This window comes from Phaseolus vulgaris, chromosome 2 (genome assembly GCF_051622355.1).
Source record: "Phaseolus vulgaris cultivar YP4 chromosome 2, ASM5162235v1, whole genome shotgun sequence".
NCBI lineage: Eukaryota > Viridiplantae > Streptophyta > Magnoliopsida > Fabales > Fabaceae > Phaseolus > Phaseolus vulgaris.
The window spans coordinates 3,366,110-3,389,956 of NC_143499.1; the positions used below are offsets into that span (position 1 = coordinate 3,366,110).

Sequence of the window (23,847 nt, forward strand, 5' to 3'; positions counted from 1 at the left end):
TTGTATCCTTATATATTCAGGGGCAACATATCATTCCACCCGATTCCACGGAAAAGACGAAAAATGTCCTTAAAAAAAAAATTCGAAATGTGTTCTGGATTTCTTTTTCCAGAACGAAATTTTATATTACGGATTTTTTTATCGATTTTTTTATTTTTGTTTTCGGATTTTCATTTCTAAAACACAATAATCTCTTTTCTATATTTTTTTTTTGAAATGTATTATTTCCAATTCTGATTTCTTTTATCCGAAATAGAATTTTAATTTTTGTTTCTGGATTTTTATTTCCGAAACTCAATAACCACTTCTAGATTTATTTTTCCGAAATATATTATTTTCAATTTTAGATTTTTATTTCCGGAATAAAGGATATTTTTGGAAATTTAAAAAATATGTTGGGTAAGTTAAAAATATTGGGTGTAAGAAGTTAAAAATGATCAGGTTGCACTACTGTAGAAATACAATTGCGTCTTGCATCCAATTAATTTATGAAATTTTTATTTTTATTTTGGAAATAAAATAAATAAATTCCAAAGGAAATTCATATTTTTGTGTTTCAAAAATAAAATTAGAAACTAAAATCTTATTCCAAAATACGAATAATACATTATGAAAAATAAATTCTGGAAATATATTTCAGAAAAGAAAATGAATTTTGAAATCTGAAAAAATATTTTGTAAATCCAAATCTAAGAATATATTTCAGAATATTAAATCTAGAATACATTTTGACCCACACCCTAACTCTATTTAAAAATTATAGCGAATATTTTGTTCATTTCGAGCAAGTGATAAAGTTCATATTTGTTGGGAGCAAGAAGTAATATCTCTATTGAAATTAATTTTTCAATTCTCTTTTAAAAAATATATATTTTATTCTACAACATATTAATTAATTTCAAATTTATAAATAAATTTTAGAATGTACACAAAGTTTTAAAATAAAAACCTTCCCAAATTATCACCCAATTCAAAGTACACAGTTATTTTATCTTTTATTATATATATTTATTTTTAAACACATTACATTAAAAATTATATATAACTCCAAAGATCGTAAAAGCAACATTTTCCTATTAGTTCGTAAGTAAAATTAATGTATCATTATGGGTATATTATTTATTTCTTTAATTTTGTTCTGAATTAAAAGGAAAAATAAAAAGGCTGGATCCTGTCTTGTTCCATATACTAAAGGTAAAAAACGAAAGAGAAAAAGAATATCTCAGAACACGAAAAAAGAGAAAGAGAGAGAGAAAAGGGTGATGAGATATTAAGAGTTCGCAATCAGACAAAAACTAGACGACAAAAAAAGATGCATCGTACTTCACAAACTGTGTTTCTTTTTTCTCTTTCTCACATTCATAAGGTTAAAATCATAATGTGAAGATCTTAATAATGCTTTCTTTCTAACTACACCTCTTACTAAATTATGTATTTTACATTCTCATATATTTTCTTTAGTTGGTATTTATAAAAATTTTAAAATATAAACAAATAAGACGGTGATTTTTAGGTAAACAATTTCATAATTAATTTAAGAATTTCAATAATCTAAAAATTAAAATATTTATATTGAGTTCAAACTTCATTTTATAAACTATTTTGATAAAACTAAATTAAACTTAAAATCTATTTTTAATATTTTTTCTGTCCTCAAACTTAAACTATAAATGTTTTTTTAGTGGATTTGAATATGTGATCATGTTCTATTTCCGTTAGATTTAGCAAGACAGGTAAGTCCTATAGTGATAGATAAAAACAGATTGAAAATCTTATATTCATTAATTTTTAATTTTACTTTTTATTTATATAAATAGAAAACAAAATTAGAAATGAATTAAATATATATACTAAAATAACACTTAATTATATAACTATTTTTAATTTTTTAATTGATTAATTAATATCTTCAATAAGATAAATTAAAATAATTATTATATTTATATGCTGAATTACCTATTTTATAAATAATAATTAAAACTTAAAGTTATAATAGTATATTATTAGATATTGTTGTACCTTTCAAATAAAAGAATGTTTTTAAATTATTTTTTATTTTAGTTTTTAATTGATAGGTTATGTAGAGTAAGTTACAGAATTCGACCATGAAAACTCACTACCCATAAATTCAACTTAATAATAAATATTCATGAATTTAATTTCTCCAATTTTAAATGTTGTTGTAATACCCGTACGTAGTTATTGTTTAATTTATTAAACTAATTTATTTTCTCCTTTTTTTTCCCTTCTTCCATTTGATTACTCTACCAAAGATTGATAACTTTCCTTTCGTTTCTTTAACAATTAAATAAAAGCAAAAAGCTTTTTTATGTAATAACTTTAAGTTCGTTTCCTTAAAAAAATGTACGAAAAAAGGCTGTTTTTTTTTAATTACTTAGCACAAGTAGTTAGATACCCTTTTTGAGAAGTGACAATTATTTAAGTTCCGTAATTCCTTTGATTTAAACAAGTACGATAAGATATGATTCCTACGTGTTTGAGGTGATGTTACGTTATATTATATTCATCTTATGCTTATATGCATGGAAAATGTTAGAGATACATTCCTATAATAACTTTATTTCTCTACCATAGATTTCTATGTATGATGACTTTCAAATCAATGATAAAACACACACATACTCTTTTTTCCCTCAATAAGTTTGGCATGCCATGGAATCTTATCATCTTATTCCAAAAAGATTTTTTCAATCTCTCCAAATCTATACATCTTAATTAGGAGTGTTAAAGATATATAAAAGAAAAACAATAAATAATTAATCATTAGGCTAATAAAAAATAAAGAAGGATTAAGATAAGATTGTTGCAATGAGAAGGACTTGTCCAAGTGTGATATTGACCAATTTTATGTTTATTTTTTCCATTTTTGTATAAAGATATCTAAACATAACTACAAATTCAAGTTTTCAATATGGATTAATTATGTATCATAAGTTAAGTCAAACAATTAATATACAATAGCGTCCTATGAGTTTGTTATTTAAGTTATAAGAATTTTTTTTTAATTTAAATAATAGTTTTTATTCTATATTTGAATTTATTTAGATGTAATCACAAGATTTAAATTTAGTTTTAATTTCATTTAAAATAATTTACAATCACTTCTCTTAATAATTTACTATCACTTATACTTTTGGTTAAATAATTTAAGTGATTTTTATTTTTAGTAAAACGAAAAAGGGAAGATGATCTGACATAGTAAATGGACAACAAAGATAATTTACTATAACTCTCAAAATGAGTTCAAACTTCCTAGTCAATCGGACTCATCATATATTCAAATTGAGTTTGATTGAAAACAAATACATTTTTTAAATATATATTAGATTAAATCTAACTCATTTAAGTTATGTGTTGAATTAGTTCAAACCATTGGATTGACTCGTAATCCACCACCAATAATCTTTTAATATTTTTTTAATCACGTTACAATTATTTACTACTTGTGATTATCTAAGTTGATATTTGATATTTTTAAAGAATATAATCTAGTTCAGTAATATTTTAATGGTTTGAATACTTTATTTATTTGATTTTTTCAATTATATAAGTTAACATTTTAATTTTTACTTTCGAGTCAATACCCTTTGATCGTACTTCATAAATAAACAAAATAAGTTGAGAGAATAAAATAGGTTTAAGTGAGTCAATATCTATCCCACCTATACATGAAATGTCAAGATGAGTATAAAATTTATGACTTACTAAAAAGTGATTCGAGACTGAGTTGACTCATTTATAGTTTAACTCATGGTGAAGAGTCAAATTGATTTACCTAGATTGAAAATCACAATAACACGAAACTTGCTCGAGGGATGTCGCTTGACATTGAAAAGATGGTGAAAACTCTCCAGGGAGAGACTAAGACTTGTCTGTAAGTACCAAATATTTTGGAGACAAAAAGTAACAACAAAAACGATATTACGAGAAAAAAACTAGGAAAAGCGACAAAGTATTAAGAATCCAAATTCACAAGAATTTTAATGAAAATTGAGTAATATAACAAAGAAGACTCACAAACTCAAACTCATTATTTTAAGATCTTGAATCTCATTATTTTAAGATTTTGAATTAAAAGTGTTAGTAAGCCCTTATTTGATTTGACTCAAATCTCATTATTATTATATTATTATTATTAAATCTCTCTCGAATTTTTTATTGAAAGACTCAATGGTTACTAAGTCATTACCAAGACTAAGGGAGAGGAGGATTACCAAGACCAAGGGAGAGGAGGATGTGGACGATTGTTATGAGATATACTCTTTAAGAAATGATTTAGTCTACTAAATTCTCAATTTATATGCCACTTTAGATATTTATTACACTACCTTTAGATATTTTTGTTGAAACATGCCACTCCCTCATAATATAGAGATAAAAACTATTTAACCAAAATGTAAAAGGCAATGCTATAGATAAATTAAATTTCCAGTATTTATAATTTTAGTTATCGTATTTTAAGATTTGCAAACACAAATCAGGTTTGATTGCTTACATGTAATTGAGTGTGTGTGTGTATATAGCAAGTCAAAGATAACAAGGAAATTTGTTTATTTGTTCTGTAAAATCATGGTTTGAAACTTAGAGTAAAAAAGACTTTAACCGTGAGTGTGTGCAGAAAGTATAAATAATGAATGGGTTTGGGCGTGTCTTTTTTGATGGTGTTAGTGGGTAACGCGAGAGTGTACTAGAAAGTAAACGAGCACAAATTGATGCCTGACAGAGAAATGTGAAAGAAGATGCTAACAAAGGTAGCAAATAAGGCATCAAATTGCATCGTGAAAGAAGGTAGGTGGTAAATAAAGTGAGGCATTGGTCCATCAAATAGTGGGCTGCAGATAATGCAGCAGCAGCAGCAGAAGCACACAAAGAGCCTTGAGGACAGAGAGAGAATCTGACACACCATAACAAGACAAGGGCTGTGTGTAGTGTAGTGTAGTAGTGGCCCATCAAGAATTCACTTCCTTTAATTTCCTCACATATGTCCTCTACAAAGAAAGGTGCCCTTTACTCTAATCATCTTGGATTCTATTCATCATTATCTTAAGTAAATTATCTTATGCTAATTTGGGTTATCACACTATCATTTCCAGCTCTTACTGGTCTATTAACTTGGGCATGTAAGGTTAATTGAAGGATTTGTCTCTCCCTTTTAATTTGTACTGAATTATGCTGGTTTGGGACACACATTCATTTGAAGGGTGTTGGAGAGATTGAGTGAGAAGGGCAATCATTAAAAACTGGACTGGGGTGCAGGCTGTGGAAGAGGACCAACATGAACTTGTCGGTTGTTCTGCAAGACAAATTCTTGCAGTACTGATGTACTAGTCATCACTCCTTCTGAGATCAAAACAACCTCTTCCCCTGTTCCTTTCCTACTTGGTTTTTATGGGACTGGATGGCTGGTAGGAAACAACCCCCTTTCTTGCCACTCTTCCCCAACTTTTCCACACCACTTTCTCTAATCCAACATTACCAAATAACATCCCACAACTCTTTCTTATTTCCTAATCAATCTTAACTCTCCACTTCCTTTGTGTCTCACAAGATGTTGTGTAGTGTTGTGTTGCTGGTGCAATTCAGCTTTCTACTTCCACTCCTCAAGTCTCCATAGCATAATATTCTAGCCCCAGAGGTGAGTTTTTTTTTTTTATATATATTATTGGGGTCTTAGGGACCCCCCTTGTAGTCTCATTTCATAAGGTTTTTCTACCAAATTTTTTATCCTTTTGTATTTGTTTTTTTCCCCAATAAGTAAAATAATAATAAAACTATTCCTGTGTGGTGGTGCTATATATACAGTTAAATCACTCATTCACTTCTGAGAATAGGATTGATTAGTGAAAATTGGTTGGTGGGATTAGCACCCAGAACGTCAAAATCAGAATAAGGAAAGAATAATTGTGGGCATGCTAGTAATTATGTGTTGGGTTGAGTCTGGAATATGAATTAGGGTTGAGGAGGTTACAGGAAGATCCACAAGCATAATTAAAGCGAAAAATCACGAAGATGATGATGGTTTAGGAAAGATTACAGCTAGTCATAATTAGAGAGAGTATAGAGGGTTGAGATCAAACGTATCTAGCTAGATCTTGGAAAATCTCAGAAAGCAAAGTTTGATGGAAATGGAAGGGCAAGATAAGGAAATAGAGATACCAACAAGTTTAGGTTACAACCTTCCCAACAGAGATTCTTCTTCTTCCTCTTCTAAGCTCTCTTCTCCAACAGTTGGTGAAAGAAGTACCACTCATCATGATCATGGTCATGATCAACTTCATCAACCACCTCATCAAACTCACACATTAATCTTCAACGAACCGCCTCACCATAATCTCTATCAACCACCTCCTCCTCTTGCACCTCGTCAACCTCATAGACTCACACCAGATCCAGATCTAAGCACCCCAATTGCTCCCACATCTAATCCTCTAAGAACAGCACACCCTCAGACAACAACAATAGCAGCAGCAGCAGCAACAACAACCACCTCAACCCCGTCGATCAGATACCGAGAATGTCTTCGGAACCACGCCGCAAGCATGGGGAGCCACGTGGTGGATGGCTGTGGAGAGTTCATGGCAAGTGGAGAAGAAGGTACGCCGGAATCACTAAGATGCGCCGCGTGTGAGTGCCACCGCAACTTCCACAGGAAAGAGGTTGAGGGAGAGTTACAGCCACAGCAACCACCGCCACTGTCACTACTACCACAACAACAACAGCAACAACATGCTCCCAATTATCACAGCTACTACCCGAACAACCACAATGGACACCTTCACTACCCTACACCCTCTCCTTCTTCCCTCCACCATAGATTGGTTGGCAGCAGTGGTACACCAAGTTTGGTCCCCCCAGTGATGATGGCCTTTGGAGGCCCAGCTGAGTCCTCAAGCGAAGATCTCAACATGTTTCAGTCCAACACTGGAGGAGCACATGCACAGTTGTCAGTGCAGGCGCCAGTTTCTTCCAAGAAGAGGTTTAGGACTAAGTTCTCCAAGCAGCAGAAGGATAGGATGATGGAGTTTGCTGAAAAGATTGGTTGGAAGATCCAGAAACATAATGAGCAGGAGGTACAACACTTTTGTTCTCAAGCGGGCGTCAAGAGACAGGTTTTCAAGGTTTGGATGCACAATAACAAGAAGCACCCAATGTAAGCCTAGCCAACACTCTTCTTTTCTAGATCACTTTATCTTCCATCTTCTTTGGAAACAAATAAAAACACAGCAGATTCATTTTTAACTGAATAATTCTAGATTTAGATGTGCATATATATATATATATATATATAGTATTCAAGCAGAGGAAGCTAGCTAGCTAGCTAACTATAGCTACATACACATTAAATTGACAGCAGCTATATAACTTCCCATTTTAATTACTCGTTTTCTTCTATGTATGCTCTTTATTAATCAGCACACTTTGTTTTGAGCCCTTTCGTATGGACATAGGCAGAAAAGAAAATTTGCACTGATTTTTTGGTGCAGAAAAACATGTACGGATTAATTCTCAGTTTCTCACCTCTTTCTTCTATCTTTTGGCGTGACTACTGACTAACCATTTTCACCATGGGGCAAGACTATAGAAAGAGAGAGATTAAAAAGGGAAAACAAGATCAAAGAGACGAGGACTACTTTTTGGTCGTTGTGACGAAGTAGGATATGATATTGGTATACGATGTTTATGATGAGATACTTAGTCTAACTCGCTGCAACAATATTTCATGCATAATACTTTGACGAAATTTTGTATTTTAATCATGGAAGTGTTGGTTCATGAACTTGTTCACTTCCTTGCTAATCAATGGAAGGCTTTGGAGAAAACAGATCCCACAGTCATGAGTCATCACCCAACCACAATTTTGTCCTCTCGTACTCACTCCATACATAGGACACTGGCCGACACATGAATTAGCAGACAATACCCGTTTTTTTCTCAACTTGCCTTTTTCATAATAATATGCATAATGTGTATATTATACTGTCTCTACAAGAATGAACCAGGAAGAGGTAGCCAAATGATGACAAATAAACAAGGAGGAGAAAAAGGGAAGCTAGCCATATGAAATGCAATGAGACTCGAGTCACAGTTATTGAGTCAAACTCAGGAGTAGTAATTAATCTGAATCAGTTTCTCATACTCAAGAATAATGTGCTATGTATATAGCAAGTTCAAGTTGTGGCAAACATTTCTATTGTGTACATGCATTGGTTTTAGATTTAAAATCCAGAATATGAAAAGAGTGAAAAGGCTTTTTCTTTTCCCCTTTATATACTATTTCAAAGAGCTTATTACTTCCAAAGTAAGTAGAAGAAAATGGGCAACATATTCACCATTAATTTCTCATGAAATTCAATTCTTTGATGGATATAATATAAAGCATATGTCAAATGACTTGATGCCCTAATGAGACTGCATTTTTCTTATGAAACCATCTGATACTACATAGAATTTTTAATTTTCTAATTTGGGTTCCTAGTCCTAGAGTGTACAAAAAGTTTATTGTATTTCTTGCATAAAATGGCATTTAATTTTAAAATGGCTCCACCTTTCCTAATTTTACTGGTGGCACACAGAAGCAAAAATTTATAGATTTTTTTTTTTTTGCTGAAGAAAAATTGAAGCTATTTTCGAGGAGAAGATATTTGTTTCAATTCTAGATTGTAACAGAACTACAATCTTTTAAAACCATATTTAACTTAATTTATAATTAATTAAAAGGGTAGTTTGTTTTCCGTTGATAATACATGAATCAAAATTAAACTTAAAAGTTGAAATAAGTAATATACTTGGTTCTTCACTTCTTGTCACTTCAAGAATTAATTTCATGGTTGCAGTTTGATATATGCATATGCACTCCATTTCTGCCATTCCAAGCATGCGCGATAACCAAGCAAGCGTGATAACATGCATTTTTCACTGATCAAACTGAAATTTCTACAGGCTAAACTGAATAGTTAAAAAAAAAAATCATGACAAAAAGAATTACTAGCTACCATTAAAAACCGTTCTGAAATTTAATGCCCTGGAATATTATGCCTCAGGAGAAACAGAAGCAAGACGACAATGAAGAATGAAAAATCAGTGACAAGTTTAAACTAATGAGATTAAGGGTTAAAAATATAGCTTTGCATGAAAAGCAATATTCATAATGATATCATAAGAAACGCCAATACATTGAAAACACCACAATGAATGATGAAAGATTTTGTCATGCAACTCATTGGGGCTATCTAGTTTTTCATTAGATTCAGTCTGTTTCTCCTCATTATTTCTCAGAAGTGCTCAAATTTTGGTGTACATCCACAGCTTTGAAAACATAAGCAGCTAGCACTATGAACAGCACTACATGTACAAATTGTGTTCATACCAATACTCGTACTGCATTTATGATTCCCATGGTTCGTGCAACTAGACGTGGAAGTTACTGTTCCCATTAAGTAAGGGAATTTGGAACTTGTAGTAATGTATATTGGGGGCAAAAGTTGCTATCTTAAACTATAAAGATTGTATGTGTTTATTTAGTATTAGTGAGTATGCATTGGGAGTTATGGACCACCGTAAAGAAAACCACTAACAAAATGTTCATTAAAAAGAGGGGATTACCTTTATTAAACCATGCACCTTTTAGATGTTCACCATCTCTTCTTGTAACAAACATAACAAACTACGCAAGTTAGTAAAGGGCCCCAACAATTTATATCATTAGTCTGAGGATCCACTAACTGCAAAATGTTATACTCTCAGGTACATAGCCTACTAAAAGCAACAAGTTTAGTCCCTACAACATTATTGGGCAACACCTTGTATATGAATCTACCTGGCATCGTGATAGATCAGAGAAGAACCTATAACTGTGGGGCCTTTCAAGCTTTCTCCTAACATCAGGGAGAATAGAGTCCTCATAATGTCTAACAAGTAACAACTGACGAGTGTTTCTGCATCTAAAGAAAAAACATACAAAAACATGTGCACTGGACACATTAAAAGAATCAAAAAGAGAGGTTTTTATAGTTAAAACTGAGTGGTAAACTAACCATGCATACGTTTATTGGTTTGGGGTGTTCCTCATCTTCTCTCCGACATCTCCTGCGGCATCTGAAGCCCTCTCCTTTGCAGCCTCGTACTTGGCCTTTGCCTCTTCAGTCATTGTATTTGCTGATGCGTATCTTTCTTCCACTTCACGTGTAGCCTGGTCAAAAGTTTCGGCTACTTTGTCCCTTCCATATTCATTTGTCACGCCTGTGTTATCTTTAGCATCATTGACCTTATCACCAACCATATTCATTCCCTCCCTGGCCTCATCAAGGGCATCCACACCCATCTTTCTTCCACAACCCACTGCTCTTTTCACTTTATTCCTAGCTTCATCATAAACATCACTTACTTTGTCCCCGGCATCGACGAATTTCTCTGATGCCATGTTCATTTTCTCCTTACCTTCGTCGTAGGCATTGGCTGCTATGTCTTTTCCATCTCCTATGGACTCGTCCATGTTATATATGGCATTGTGAGCCATACTTGAAGCCTTATCTGAAGCCGTGTTAAATTTTTCCTTGGCGTCGTCGTAGATATCTTCAACTTTTTCTCCGGCATGACCTACGGTTTCTCCCACTGTGTCTTTTGCATCCTCAAAACTTGTTGGCAATTTTATAACCTTGGCATCATCTCCATCATCAGCTTCATACATATTCTCCTTTCCTTCTGCCATTGCCCCTGGAACTGCTTCCATAGCATCCGTACTCCTTTCGGAAGCATAGTTCGAAGCCCCTACAAATAAATCAAAGACACCACATTGTTTGAATTTGATACCAAAATTTAATCCAGAGGCATACATGAAAGAGATAGAGTGGCAATGAATGAACAAATGCTACCTGATGCTGCAGATTTCATTGTCCCAGCCTCTTCAGCATTATACTTCATGTGTTGAGCCAGATGTCTTTCCTTATCCTCTTCGCCCCCGAAAGTTCTGCCACAATAAAGTTAAAGCTAATGAACAAAAACGCCAACATTTAAGATTAATTTGACCCAATAAGCACAAGAACAAGCATCTTATTATAGGTTACAAAGCAAAGAAACGCATCAATATCCCTTTGACATGCTTACAAATATACACGATAATCATATTCAAAACTGTCAGAGATGAACAATCTTATTCAAAACTTCCTGAGATATATGAAAACCTCTCATGGCTTATAAGTTATAAAACGGAACATGCATGCTGGATATATAACTAAAACAAAATGAATTAAGAATCCAATATATATCATTAGACGGTAGAAAAGGAAAGTGCATTATATTGGAGAATGGTGAGAGAGAGATTACTTAGAGAACTTGTCTTGAACCCAACTAGAGAAAGCTCGGGTACTTTGCCCGGCATCATGCGCCACGCCTTTGGCAAACTTCTTTGCCTCCTCTGCTTTCTCTTCAACCGCATCATCATCCCAAGGCCTGCATGTCCCCACACACCCTGCAAAGAACACCATCAACAACAACAGGAGCTTTCTGCTTCCCATTTTCTTTCTTTCTATCTTTCTCTCGTCAACGAAAACGGTTTTGTTTTCCTTGTCCGTGAATATGTATCGCGTGATATGAGAATAGAGTGGAGGATAAGGAGGGTGCTGATATATATAGATACACAACACACATGTATATGGGTGCAGTAGTCCACGTGTTGGTTGGGAGAAACGTGGCCAAATTTAGAGGGTGGTGAGGGAGCAGACGTGCAAGCTTCTGGACACGTGTTGAGAGAAGGTGGAGTCCCGCATGGTCAGCGTTTTGTTCCAATCTGATGGCATAAACGGGTTTTGCTCCATCTTGTGGAGAACAGTGCTTTGATTATAGAAAAAGAAGAATTTCTTACATGCTAGGATTTAGGGTACATAACGTGAAATATGAACACCACTTTCTTAATCACTCATTCATGTAATCAGCAAATTCAAGGTACTATTATTTTTCCTTTATCTTTATGTCACATAACCTATGGAATCTTATTTTATCGTTCTATAGGCCCACATGAAGCATAGTGTGAACAATGGTTTTGTAGATAAAATAACATGGAACATATGGATGAATTGGTACGTAATTATTTTAATTTAATTAGTTAATTTGAATTAAAATCTAAGTAGTCAATTTGAGAAATATTTGAAGACTTTTCACCCACAATTATTATGGATATCAAATCGAGTTCAATCCATGTAATGATAATCCGATCGGAGGAATGTTGTAGGACGACACTTGTGGCCCTGAAGAAAATAAGAAAACTGGCCCAAAGAGGAATGAGGTTCTGGCAATCACACTTGTCCATAAAGATTTACTTTTAATACCAAATCTTTTATGAATGAAATTAAAAAACAAAGTCTCGGAATGTATCTTGCGACCTTGTTTTCACTCTATTCGGAACAAAATACAAGATTAAAACGTCAAGAAATTAGAGTTCAATATATAACATAACATGCCAAATCAAAGAAAATTGTGCCTGGAAAGATTGTTGTTATAAAAGGAAATCTATTGAAGCTTGATGTAGCTCAAGCATTGGCTAAGAAATTCTATCACCAGCCAATTTCCAATAGAATATTCCGGAATGAAATAATATTACTCAATTTAAAGATAGAAATTAGAATGAAATAGACACTTATATATTACTTGTTAAGTTTATCAATTAAATCACATGCAGATTGGATGTTATGATATCATGAAATAAAAATAAAACTAAACCTAATTTACGCTACATATCGAAGACAAGGATGTTAAATTCTTACATCACTTACGCTATGTATTTATAGCTACACAAAATAGTTATTAAAATACTAAGTACAAATAATTGAAAAGTTTTTTGAAATATACGAAAAGAAATTTGACGTTGAGTTTTCCCCCGTCATACAAGGGAGAATTTTGAAATTAAATGCTATAAAGATAATTATTATATTCAGGCAAAAAAATTACTTAGCATACTTTGGATGAATCTTCACTGTAATTAGAACGAAATCATATTCATAAAAAAATAAATTTAAATTACAACTTGGAGCATATCCTACCAATTTATTAATCGAGGTAATTTGACTTCTCTGCTCTCAAAAACATGGCTTCTCAATCCGTAGCATGAAGTGGAAAGGTAATGCTGGAATGCAGCTTCCAAGTCATTAAAGCCTCCTAATCCTAATGATTAATAAAGCCAGAAGATTCTTGTAAGTCTTCTAAGTCTAGGGGAAGCACTTTTAACGAATCTGCTTCATCTGCCGCACAAATACGCACTCACATAACACCATGAACAAAAATCTCACACAGCAAGTTATATTTGGCCGGGCTGGCCACCTTCAGCTGCTAGTTTTAGTCGTTGGTGATGTTCCACCACCTTGTAATCTACAATCTCCCTAAACAATTGGGAATCCAACATGCAGTCTGGGCGCCCATAGACAGCAGCTTGGACGCTAGCCACGAGTTTGGCGATCTCACGGCCAGAAAATCCCTCCGTTTTCTTGGCAGCCTCTCTGAAAACATCTTCGGATAAATCTTCTATAGTAATCTTCTGAGGCTGCTTCTTCGGCAAGAAGCCTCCCTTGGTGCCATTGTTGTCATCACATAAATATTTGTTTACATAGAGCTTCAATAACTTTAGACGCTCTTCCTCTCCTGGAAGCGGAAATTCAATCACTTCATCAATGCGATCAGTAACTGCACTGTCAAGATCACCTGGTCTATTTGTCGCAAGGACAAGTACTATGTCTCGAGACTGATCACCGGTTCTGAATAGCAATGCGTTTAAAGCACTTCGCTGAGATTCACTCATGTGCGTGCTGTTACGCCTGCATTGAATAAAAAATAATCACTAATCAATTGCTATAAAAAAGATATTATTATTACTATACAACTTATCACACCGATTATTTGTATAATGTAGAAGGTGAAAATTGTAATACTTTGAAGTTACAGCCAATAAGGTAAAAAGAAATACAGACACAAAATCCATAAAATGCTGTTGGTTGATCTATGCATTTAATCTCCGAATAAGTGAACTTTATTAATGATAAAAAAAAAGTCCGAACAAGTTAAAGACACTTCATGATTCTAAAAATCAAAATTAATTAAAAGACAATGTAAATCTAAGATAAACCGTTATAAAAGTATAAAGATAATCAATGTAGACTGTTGTTGTAATACACCAGTTACATTTTTCACATGTTATTCAAAAACCAAATAATTTTGGCTACCCTGCTGCGTGGTAATAATGTTTAGTTATATTTTATAGCAACAGTCTTCAAAATGCATTTTAAACTCTAACTTACTCGCAGAGGAAAGCATCGGCTTCATCAATAAAAAGCAATAGGCCTTTCCTAGATTTCTTGGCCCAATCAAATATATCATGAATTTTGGTAACAGCCTGGGCGGCCAAAGGTGCAACATCTCCACCTGTCATCATGGCATAATCCAAACCCTTCACATAAAAAATGAAAATCAAAAGTAGTTAAGGATATCATACTAAACAAATTCTGCAAAAAGCACGAATAATGAGACAGAAAATATTATCCAAAGAAATTCCATGACTAGCAAGATACTTGAGCATGATAATAATTTTAATTCTTTTGCTCATGCATCACAAACACTATATTCGGAAACTAATCTCAGATGGTCAGTAAAAACAGCTTAATAGATCATATAAGAGTAGAAAAAGCCAAATATAGATCAGAACTTTGTATTAAAGAACTAATCATCGTACCGATCTTTTTGCTATTTCCCTTGCAACCATCGTTTTACCAGTGCCTGGAGGCCCATAAAAAAGCATGTTACGAAATGGTGCCTGATGGGCTTTGGTGTTTGATGTTGCACGTGCAAGGTTCTCTATTCTTTTCTTCAACGATGGATGGAGGATTACATTTTCAAGGCCATTTTTACTTCCAATAGGCTTTTCTGTCCCAGCCAAAGTACTACTATTTAGAAGTTTATTTTTGGCTTGAGAAATTATCTTTGATCCAGGGAATTTTGCCATCGATGATTCCCGGATCAGTGATGGCTGCCCTAAAATTCGATTAATATAGCCCCAGGTGACTTTAGCACCTTCTCTGTAGAAAAAGGAAGCACAATACAATATAATCAGATATCACTTGAAAAGGAAGGAAAGAAAAACAGAATTGTTATGAACATGGATTTGAAAAATTAGGATAGAACGCAGTGCGTATTTTATCCAGCAAACACAAATTCACAAACAGTTGGCCCTACTCACTGAACCTGTCTACAAATCAAACTGTAAGTGGTTTAAAGTGATGTATCACCAAAAGGTTTCATGACAACATTTAAGAAATTGAAAGTGGTGCATGAATCAAGCCAACAACCATACTAATAAAGTGGTGCATTGAAAAGAGAGGTAGTAGCATCATAGTATGAAAAAAACTTGATTAAATGAATTCATGTTTTTCGGCTGTTTTTTTCCTTGTGGTTGGGAATGGAAGGGTTGATAATTGACCTGAGGCTGGGAGATTGATTCTTTGTAGTTGCCATCACTTCTGTAGCTTAAGATACAGAAATAACTCTTACTATTCTCTTCCCCCACAAATCTCAGAATTACACATCTATAGTTGTCATGCCACATATGATGTGGATGTTATTGATTGGTCACTATACATGCAAAGCATCCAATAGCACCATAAAACAGTTATGTACATCAAGATTATGCATTTTGGATACAACTATTTTGCAATCAGTCTCACTACTTTTCCGAAGTCTTTTGTATGGATAAAAGTACACTCACAAACATTATTATAGTGACATGACGTGACATACATGAGATGATTGTAATATGTATATCTAACAGACTTTGAAACTAGTAAAGTTACTTGGTTCAAAATCAAATGCATCAAGAAAAACAGCACATCTACCTAGTTGTATATACTCCTGCAGCTAGTGCAGTAGCTCCTCCAACAGTCATAAGCAATTTGTCCCTATCAGTCAATAAGGCCCTTAGACCACCTGCGTATTGAAAAAAAACACAGCTGAGATCATTTCCAAAGGAAAGATCAACTTATTATCTACCAATGAAAACAGTTGATAAAAACAGTGTAGTAAGATGGAATAATACAAGCTATTAACACCTTGGCAATTAAAGAAACAAAAACTCAAATCACAAAATTCTTTTAAACAAACATGCAAAAATATCTTTGATGATATATAACCTGAGTCAGAACAGTACATCTTGTAAGCATTTATGAGCACTATAATACCATGCAACCATAAGCAATACAGTACGAGATAAGAACTGGACAGAAGTTTCACACATTCAATATGCCAGTTTATTCTTGTGTAAGGATTTTACTTTGGCATAATTATCAATAGCAACAAGTTAAAACCCTTTCAGTTAACAACAGCTACTGTTGCACATTGCTTTACTATGAACTTACCAACCAAAAATTGGTATATTCATATTGGCATTAATGGCATTTATAAATAGGAAAACAGATATTTACATGATAAAGTGAAACTGCGTAGAAATTTAACCATAAATAGAAGTAGCACAACACAGACAAGGCAGTCAAAATCTCTGATCCTCCTACAAAGGCAGTATATTCTAAACACAACAGATGTGCTTATCAGCTACATACCTTCAATATGACCGAAAGTTGTGTTAATTGCAGCAAGCCATTTATCCCTTTCACCCTGCAGTCGTTCTATAAGCATTCTCCTGTTATGATCCTCTGTCAATTTTGCTTCATGTACTCGGCCTTCGGCCTCCGCCATTGCCTTAACTCTAATAGTTTCTCTTTCTATTTCAGCTCTCTCTCTATCAGTCTGACGCTGCTGAGATTGAATCTGTTCTTCAGTAGACTGTCTTGCCCGCTCCTTTCTTACAGAAGATTCCTCTTGCATCTTCACCAATTCAACATTATGTAGCCTCTGGGCTTCATGATCTGTCTGAGAATGGCAACTTATGGATAACTATTCCGTGTAAAACATTTTAATCTTACAAAAACTTCAAAGCTGAAAATGTTTAATTTGCATGAGGCTCATTCTACGGAATTTTCATGGATAGGTGGGCAAATATCAGAAGTTGTCCAGAAAACCATTAGCGAAAAGATCATACAATTCGTTAAAATAAAATTGGAAGGACTAAAAGAAGATAAGTTTATCACCAAAAGTATATCCAGTGGCAAGGACCAAAGAGAAAAACAGATTTACGGACCATAAGTTTAGGCTCAAGCTCAGTTGCTTTTACATTTTTTTTCTAATTACATTAATTCTCAAAGCCACAACTTCTTGGTCTGGCAGAAAAACATTTCTAGATGGGAATATAAATACCAAAGGTTTCCAAATTCACAAATTACACAACTGTGTACATTGCTTATTTAGTCTTCACCTGCATTCTTTTCCTTGCTAATTCATCCTCATATCGCAGCACCTGGGCCTGTCTCTGGGCTTGCTCTTGTATTAAATTACGTTGTTCTTCAGCCATTTTTCGCTGCCTTTCCTGCAAAAAAATTATTTGGCCCATCAGGAGCAAGATAAAATTTTAAAACTGTACACCAAATGATTCCCTGTGATGTTAAATCCTCAGAAGAACATAGATTTACAGACGCCTCCAATAATTGTTATCACACTTTTAACCTACTGCGGTGAGCATTAGGATGAAAATCTATAATAATAGAAAATAGGGATAACTTGGTATAAAACGGGAAAATTGCAAACGAAAAAAAATGTTGTCAAAATTGCCAACCAGTCAGCCAAGTGTTAGTTGCATATCGCATGTATGCCAAGCTTTATGGAAGACTATACAAAGTCTTTGATAGTGCAGTTTTATCTATTTTGTCAAGCAGAACATATATGGCAAAAACTAAAAGGATAAAGAGCTACAAAAGATATGGAAGTTATTTAAAAATTCAACTTACAATATCTCCTTGAGACTGAATAAGTTCGTAATGAACTTTCTCAGCGTCTAATTCAGCGAGGCGAGTTTGCTCCTGCTTTCGCATTAAATCAAACACCTGCAAAGCAAAACAAAACAAAAAAAAAAATCATAAAACTGCAATCCTTCCCGATACAAAGAACATGCGTCACTCCTCAATGAAACCAGAAAATATATTGCAGATTGAAAGAACCACGAATAAAATAACCTGCTTTGAGTAGGAAGAACTGTTGATTTCACGGAGAGCTTTGGCTCCTCTTTCTAACGATTCCGGGTCGAAACCCGACTTGTTAGGTTCCTCAGGCGCCGGAGGCTCTGAACTGCTGTCGGAAGACTGGTTCGGCGGCGCCGGCGCATTGGAAGGTGAAGAAGAGAAGAAAGGGATTCGGAAGGAAGAGTCGGCGTAGGCACGATCAGAGAACGTGGACATGGAAACCACCGCAGCGGATGACACCGCCACGAATGAGGTTAACCTTGCAGCGGCCATAGCTTAGAATGCTCCTTCCGAATAGATCATGAAGAAGCTTGGTATAGCGCGAGCTTAAACCCTTCGCTAGGGTTTAAACTGGAATGGAAAAGTTTGAGAAAGGCGTGGAGTGTTGAACAATTAAAACGCTGAACCGAATGACGTTTATAACCCGTACGGCTTTTCTTCCTACACCCCCATTATTACTGACTGCACCTTCATACTAAAATAAAGACTGTTTCTGTTTCTTCCTGCATCTCCATACCTTCTTCTCTCACCTCCATAAATTTTCAAATTTCCAAAAATGTCCCTTTATAATATTCTGGATTACGTAATCTAGAAGTCATTTTTCAAAATTTGTAATTAGCTTCCGGATTACATAATTCGGAAGTCTTTTTTTTCAAATGCATGATCACTTTTCAGATTACATAATTTGGAAGTCTTATTTAGCTTCTGGATTATGTAATCCGGAAGTCTTTTTTCAAATAAGTTTCCGGATTACATAATCCAGAAATTACTTTATGGGGGTGATACAAGAAGGATAAAAATATATTTTCATGTTGTGTATGGAGGTGGGAGAAGAATATATGGAGGTTCAGAAGAAACAGTCTAAAATAAATAAGCAAGTACCCTGCCTTAGTCCAGAAATGCATTATTTGTGTTGTGGACATAGATATTTGGAATGTTAAGGACAAAATAGTCAATTATTCATGTGTTGGGTGCAGCTCAAGAGTGATATAGTGTAGGGAGAATTAGCTTACAATTATCATTTCAAAAATTATGGGGTGCAGGAAGAAAAATCCACCAACAGATTTAATTATGGGATGCTTGGCGGTGGGCTTTTAGCCCAGTGGATCCTCTTCTTTAAATAGTGATCCGGGTAATCGACCTACTCGTAACAGGAAACTCAAACTTATAGTCATAAATGTTACAATGCATTTTTTTTTATCACACTCTTTTTAAGATATTCTCTTTTATTATATTATTTGAAATATATTTATTAAATCTCATAATTGATTAAAATAAATATTTTAATGAATAAGATAAATATGTTAAAAAAATCATAAAAAATGTATTAATACTTGTTTTATAATTTTGCTGTAATATTAAAAAAAAACTAATTATATAAGATTTATTTGATAGTAAAGATTATGACAAAAAAAGTGAATGATCTTATTTTTATATTTATTTGATAGTAAAGATTATGACAAAAAAAAAAGTGAATGATCTTATTTTTATAAGAGTAAAAAGTCGCTATACTGCAAACAAAACTAATTATGTGATTCTGAATTATTTTAAAAAATAAAATATTAGTTATTAATTCAGATTTTATTATCTTGCTTTCGTATTTATAATTTTATTCGTATTTATAATTTTATTATATATATATATATATTCAAGTAAATTAAAATAAATATATCAATTTAACAGTTTTACAATTTCATACAATTAATGGATTTCTACAATCTTTTCTTTTCAATTACTTTTAACAACTAATAATTAGAAGATGGTTATCTTCATAATCTAGTTAGAAGTATAAATAGTTTAAAAAATATAATTATATGGATAAAATTAAAGATACTAAAGAAAATATAGGAATAAAATATATACACTGAAATTTATCCTTTTGTATAATTGTAGATAAGCGTACATGTATGTATGTGGTGGATTATAAAAATTAAGGAAAAAATTATTATTAAAATAGGTTACTAAGTTATTCAGCTTCTAAAGGAGTTATTAAACAATACAATAAACTTATGGTGCATATATTATCTTGTGATCGGGGTAAACATTAAAAAAAATCCAAATAAAATTAAATTATGTGTATATGTTTTATGTACGTATTTTTTAATTCCTTTTGTTAACTTTTTTTGCAACATATAAAAAATTCACATTTTCAAGGATTAAAACTATATAAGACAATAACTTACTAAAATTAAGTGTATCCATTTTTTTAAAAAAACTAATGGCTTCTATTAGTAATATGGTAATGTTTATTAAAACACAATCCGAAATTTTTTAATAATTTTAATGTCTTTTATTGATAAATTTTAAAAATTAAAATATATTTAAAATTTAATAATAATATTAACACTCTAATAAGATTCAACCTTTCTAATTATATACTCTTGTTTTTTATGAAACCGAAAGTTAAAATGATAATAACATTCTAAAATCTGTATTTTTATTAGTAAATTTAATTATTTTTACTTATTTTAAAATAATTTATATTTAATGTAAATATTTAAAGAAATGAGAGAGTGAAACGTGATAATTTGGTGTTCAAACTTCTTATTTGAATTATAGACACTTATCCTTGAACACAACCTAAAAATTAGCTTATAATTTAGAGAGTAGCTTATAATTTAGAGAGAAAGCAAAGTCCTTTTAGGAGTTGCTTTTGCTGATACATTTACTTATAAAGAACACACCACATTATTGAGTTTGCTAATCCTTCATTCATTCTGATTTATCTGGATCATCAAGAACCTGCCATATACATGTTTAAAATCGAACTAATTAAAAAATAAATGAAAGTTGAAAAAAAAAACTAAAAATGGGTAAAAAATACTTTTTTATCTATTATTTCTCTTAACCCATCAGATTAGTTTATATTTTAGATTGAAAATAAAAATAAAAACTATATTTAAATATATTACTATGCGTTAAGAAATAATTATCAAATAATAAACATATAAAGTTTTGTTAAGATTTAATTCTATAGTACTTACAGTATATTTATATTTATCAAAATAATATTTTGTATTTATATTGTAGTTTTTAATTATAAATTACATAATTTATTTAAAAATATGAAGAAAGTTAAAAATGTCAACACGATCATAATTATAAGAAAAATAACATCATTTTTCTTGGTTTAATAATTTTACAGTTTTTTAAAATATTTAATATTTTTACGATACTCCCAACTTATCCGAAGACATTGATTTTGTATAATCCATATGTTATATTAAATTAAAATCGAATTGCGGAATACTCTTAGTCCTCGGTAACATGGAAGAAATAATTTTTTCAATTAAACTGAAACAACTTTTTTTACTTCTAAACCTTTTAAATAATTTTTTCATTGCAATACCTTTGAGGATCTAATTTTGTAAGTAATATATGAAAACGATTAAAAAATTGAGTTTATTTTTCTAAAAATTACACAGATTAAAATTGAACATTTTATAATTAAAAAGAAAAAAAAATGTTGATGTGCATCAATCATAGACAATTTTTGCCTTCCGCAAAAAGTGCATATAACCCTTTTTATATAAAGTCTTATGCAGAATATTCTATTTAACTCTGGAAAGTGTATAATAATTTCAAATTATTTCTTAAATATCAATAAAATAAAAAATTGAATTAAAAAAGAATCTCACTTTTTTTTTAAAATAAATTTCTACACGTATTTTTCAAGATACAATTTATCTATTTTAAATATATTTTAATAATAAAATAAAAACTCATTTGAGTGAAAGACATTCCAAAGATGAAAAAACTTATTAAGAAATGAACTTTAAATTTAATTAAACCCCATAAAACCGACTCATAAGGTGGGCTAACATCCATTTATATATAATAAATTGTCTTTAAACCTCATAAAACCGACTCATAAGATGAGATAACATCCATTTATATATAATGAATTGTCCTTATCTCTAATCCACATGGATGTGGAACGGAAGAAACAATAACTTTGAGAAAAGCGTACCTGTGTAATTAGGCAATGGGACCTGTCCACGCTCAATGCGTTTGACATCTTCTTTGAGGATCTCAAAGTGCCTTTTAACTTCTTCAACGGATTTTCCAACTACTCTTGCCACATTCTGCCATTTGTCAGGGGTGTCTCTGTCATATGTAGCAAGAGCTTCTTCAAATAGTTTGTTTTGCCTTGGAGTCCAAGATGATGCCATTTAAAGAGACTAGCTACAACAAAAATCAAAGACTCTCTAAGTCAAGGAATGATGGTATGGGAAAAAATAAGCAAGATTGGTGTTTATAAATAGAAGGGAAAGTGGTCTTGGTGGGGTTTAGGGTGTTGCCTTGTCCGAATATATCTTCCCCAAAGGACAAAAGATATTGCCACCCATTCTCTTTGGAGCTAAAAGATGGCAAATCATCACCACAAGTGGTAGAAAGAAGAGAATCGTCTTCAAATTAACAATACTCTTTCAATTCTATTTTTAACCAAAGATACTCTTTCATTATGTCACCGCACGCACTATTCAATTTCAATTTATCTCATTACTTATATAAATACTCCGTCAAATAAATATTTTCACCTTAAGTTTGAGGTGGCTGAGTTGTTAGCAAAATGATAATATCGTGGATCAATTATTGTGAGATATTGTTCACTTTATACTTTTTGAGTTCTATCACAATTTTGTTTTTATAAAATATCTCGATAAGTTAAGAAAAGAAAGTGTATTTAAACTGTCATTGATTTCGACTTCTAAACGATATGAAATTATATTTTTGTCATACTAAAAAAAAACAAATAACCTGAATGTATCTCTTTGATAAATTATAAATGTGAAAGTTAATCATTTTATTTTGAGTATAATGGAGTGTAGTCAATTATCTAATAAAAGATTAATTACTCCTATCCATGATATTTTAGGATCATTTAAGACTTTTTGCGATTAATGTTTTCCTTTTTTAGTCTCTCATTTTAAAAGTTTGTTATAAAAGGTTATATTACAAGAAAATCATGAAATAGAAACTAATTGTTAGATACTAAAATAATTAGTTGCAATAGTAACTAAATTAGAGACCATTTTAGAAACTAAAAAAAATTGGTTTCTAAATTAGTTTCTATTATTGTTAAATAGTTTCTAAATTGGTATCTAATTAGCAACCAGGGTTTTAACTACCAATTATTTAGTTTCTAAATTTGGTCTTTAATACCTTAGTTACTAAGTAGATAACAATTTATAAACTATTTAAGAATAATATAAACTATTTAGGAATCGTTTTGAATATGTGTAATCTGGAGTCATTGTAATTATTGGAATGTGTTATGCGTTATACAAATGTTTTTCTTAAAGTTTAATCATCATCTTATTACGATTCATGTATGTTATGGATTTAAGAAATTCTAAGCTTTCGATTAAATTTCCACGTTAATGTGATATAGATGTTTTCTAAAGAGTAAAAAGTTGGAAAAAATATATAATGTTAGTTATTATAAGAATTTAATTTAACCCACCACTATATGTTAATTGTTTCACTATATTAGAAAGTATTATATAATACTAAACATCAATATTAAAATAGCCATAATAAACATGTCTATTGGTTCTTTTAAAGAAAGAACTATAATAGAAGATTATTATGATAAAGTAACAAAAAACTTCATGGTTTGAGTTCACAACTTTGTACCAGATAAATAATTTTTTATTAAAATAAAATTATTTAAAATTATATTATATCACATAACAATTATAAACTGGTGTGTTTCTAATAT

At 31.9% G+C, this 23,847-nt stretch overlaps 4 protein-coding genes across 9 annotated transcripts; 1 reads left to right on the forward strand and 3 right to left on the reverse strand.

The window, feature by feature from the left end:
* The first annotated feature begins 2,895 nt into the window (after positions 1 to 2,895).
* Positions 2,896 to 7,260, forward strand: LOC137810232 (zinc-finger homeodomain protein 6). 3 transcript variants are annotated; one of them, XM_068611388.2, is made up of 2 exons: positions 4,679 to 5,021; positions 5,115 to 7,260. In XM_068611388.2, the coding sequence occupies exon 2, from the start codon at positions 6,141 to 6,143 to the stop codon at positions 7,173 to 7,175; it is 1,035 nt and encodes a 344-aa protein (XP_068467489.2). In that variant the 5' UTR covers positions 4,679 to 5,021; positions 5,115 to 6,140; the 3' UTR covers positions 7,176 to 7,260. The 3 variants fall into 3 exon arrangements, with proteins under 3 accessions (XP_090154206.1, XP_068467489.2, XP_090154207.1); XM_090298081.1 differs by lacking the exon at positions 4,679 to 5,021 and having other exon boundaries at positions 5,223 to 5,656; positions 5,824 to 7,260; XM_090298080.1 differs by having other exon boundaries at positions 2,896 to 7,260.
* Positions 7,261 to 9,600: 2,340 nt separating this feature from the next.
* LOC137810233 (Late embryogenesis abundant (LEA) protein) lies at positions 9,601 to 11,636 on the reverse strand. Of its 4 annotated transcripts, none has more exons than XM_068611389.2 (4): positions 11,344 to 11,636; positions 10,893 to 10,987; positions 10,056 to 10,788; positions 9,601 to 9,962 (listed from the first exon to the last, which is right to left on the reverse strand). In XM_068611389.2, the coding sequence occupies exons 1-3, from the start codon at positions 11,532 to 11,534 to the stop codon at positions 10,067 to 10,069; spliced, it is 1,008 nt and encodes a 335-aa protein (XP_068467490.2). In that variant the 5' UTR covers positions 11,535 to 11,636; the 3' UTR covers positions 9,601 to 9,962; positions 10,056 to 10,066. The 4 variants fall into 4 exon arrangements, with proteins under 4 accessions (XP_068467490.2, XP_068467492.2, XP_068467491.2 ...); XM_068611391.2 differs by having other exon boundaries at positions 9,601 to 9,956; positions 11,344 to 11,632; XM_068611390.2 differs by having other exon boundaries at positions 10,065 to 10,788; positions 11,344 to 11,613.
* Positions 11,637 to 12,972: 1,336 nt separating this feature from the next.
* On the reverse strand, positions 12,973 to 18,508 carry LOC137810231 (AAA-type ATPase family protein). The gene is made up of 8 exons (XM_068611387.2): positions 18,117 to 18,508; positions 17,892 to 17,987; positions 17,363 to 17,473; positions 16,611 to 16,920; positions 15,891 to 15,981; positions 14,735 to 15,077; positions 14,304 to 14,452; positions 12,973 to 13,823 (listed from the first exon to the last, which is right to left on the reverse strand). Exons 1-8 carry the CDS (start codon positions 18,393 to 18,395, stop codon positions 13,310 to 13,312), a joined length of 1,893 nt encoding a protein of 630 aa, XP_068467488.1. The 5' UTR covers positions 18,396 to 18,508; the 3' UTR covers positions 12,973 to 13,309.
* Positions 18,509 to 20,728: 2,220 nt separating this feature from the next.
* On the reverse strand, positions 20,729 to 22,346 carry LOC150028941 (protein RADIALIS-like 1). The gene is made up of 2 exons (XM_090298084.1): positions 22,093 to 22,346; positions 20,729 to 20,864 (listed from the first exon to the last, which is right to left on the reverse strand). Exons 1-2 carry the CDS (start codon positions 22,292 to 22,294, stop codon positions 20,857 to 20,859), a joined length of 210 nt encoding a protein of 69 aa, XP_090154210.1. The 5' UTR covers positions 22,295 to 22,346; the 3' UTR covers positions 20,729 to 20,856.
* Positions 22,347 to 23,847: the final 1,501 nt, after the last annotated feature.

What these genes read in the sequence shown, in the direction of transcription:
- LOC137810232 (XM_090298080.1), top strand. Translation starts at nt 6,141, where the DNA reads ATGGAAATGGAAGGGCAAGATAAGGAAATAGAGATACCAACAAGTTTA.
- LOC137810233 (XM_068611389.2), bottom strand. Translation starts at nt 11,534, where the DNA reads ATGGGAAGCAGAAAGCTCCTGTTGTTGTTGATGGTGTTCTTTGCAGGG. An exon ending in GTTCAAGACAAGTTCTCTAA is followed by an intron (nt 10,988 to 11,343) that starts GTAATCTCTCTC and finishes TTATTGTGGCAG; the next exon opens with AACTTTCGGGGGCGAAGAGG. An exon ending in AATGAAATCTGCAGCATCAG is followed by an intron (nt 10,789 to 10,892) that starts GTAGCATTTGTT and finishes ATTTATTTGTAG; the next exon opens with GGGCTTCGAACTATGCTTCC.
- LOC137810231 (XM_068611387.2), bottom strand. Translation starts at nt 18,395, where the DNA reads ATGGCCGCTGCAAGGTTAACCTCATTCGTGGCGGTGTCATCCGCTGCG. An exon ending in GTTCTTCCTACTCAAAGCAG is followed by an intron (nt 17,988 to 18,116) that starts GTTATTTTATTC and finishes TTTGCTTTGCAG; the next exon opens with GTGTTTGATTTAATGCGAAA. An exon ending in GCCGATGCTTTCCTCTGCGA is followed by an intron (nt 13,824 to 14,303) that starts GTAAGTTAGAGT and finishes TATTCAATGCAG; the next exon opens with GCGTAACAGCACGCACATGA.
- LOC150028941 (XM_090298084.1), bottom strand. Translation starts at nt 22,294, where the DNA reads ATGGCATCATCTTGGACTCCAAGGCAAAACAAACTATTTGAAGAAGCT.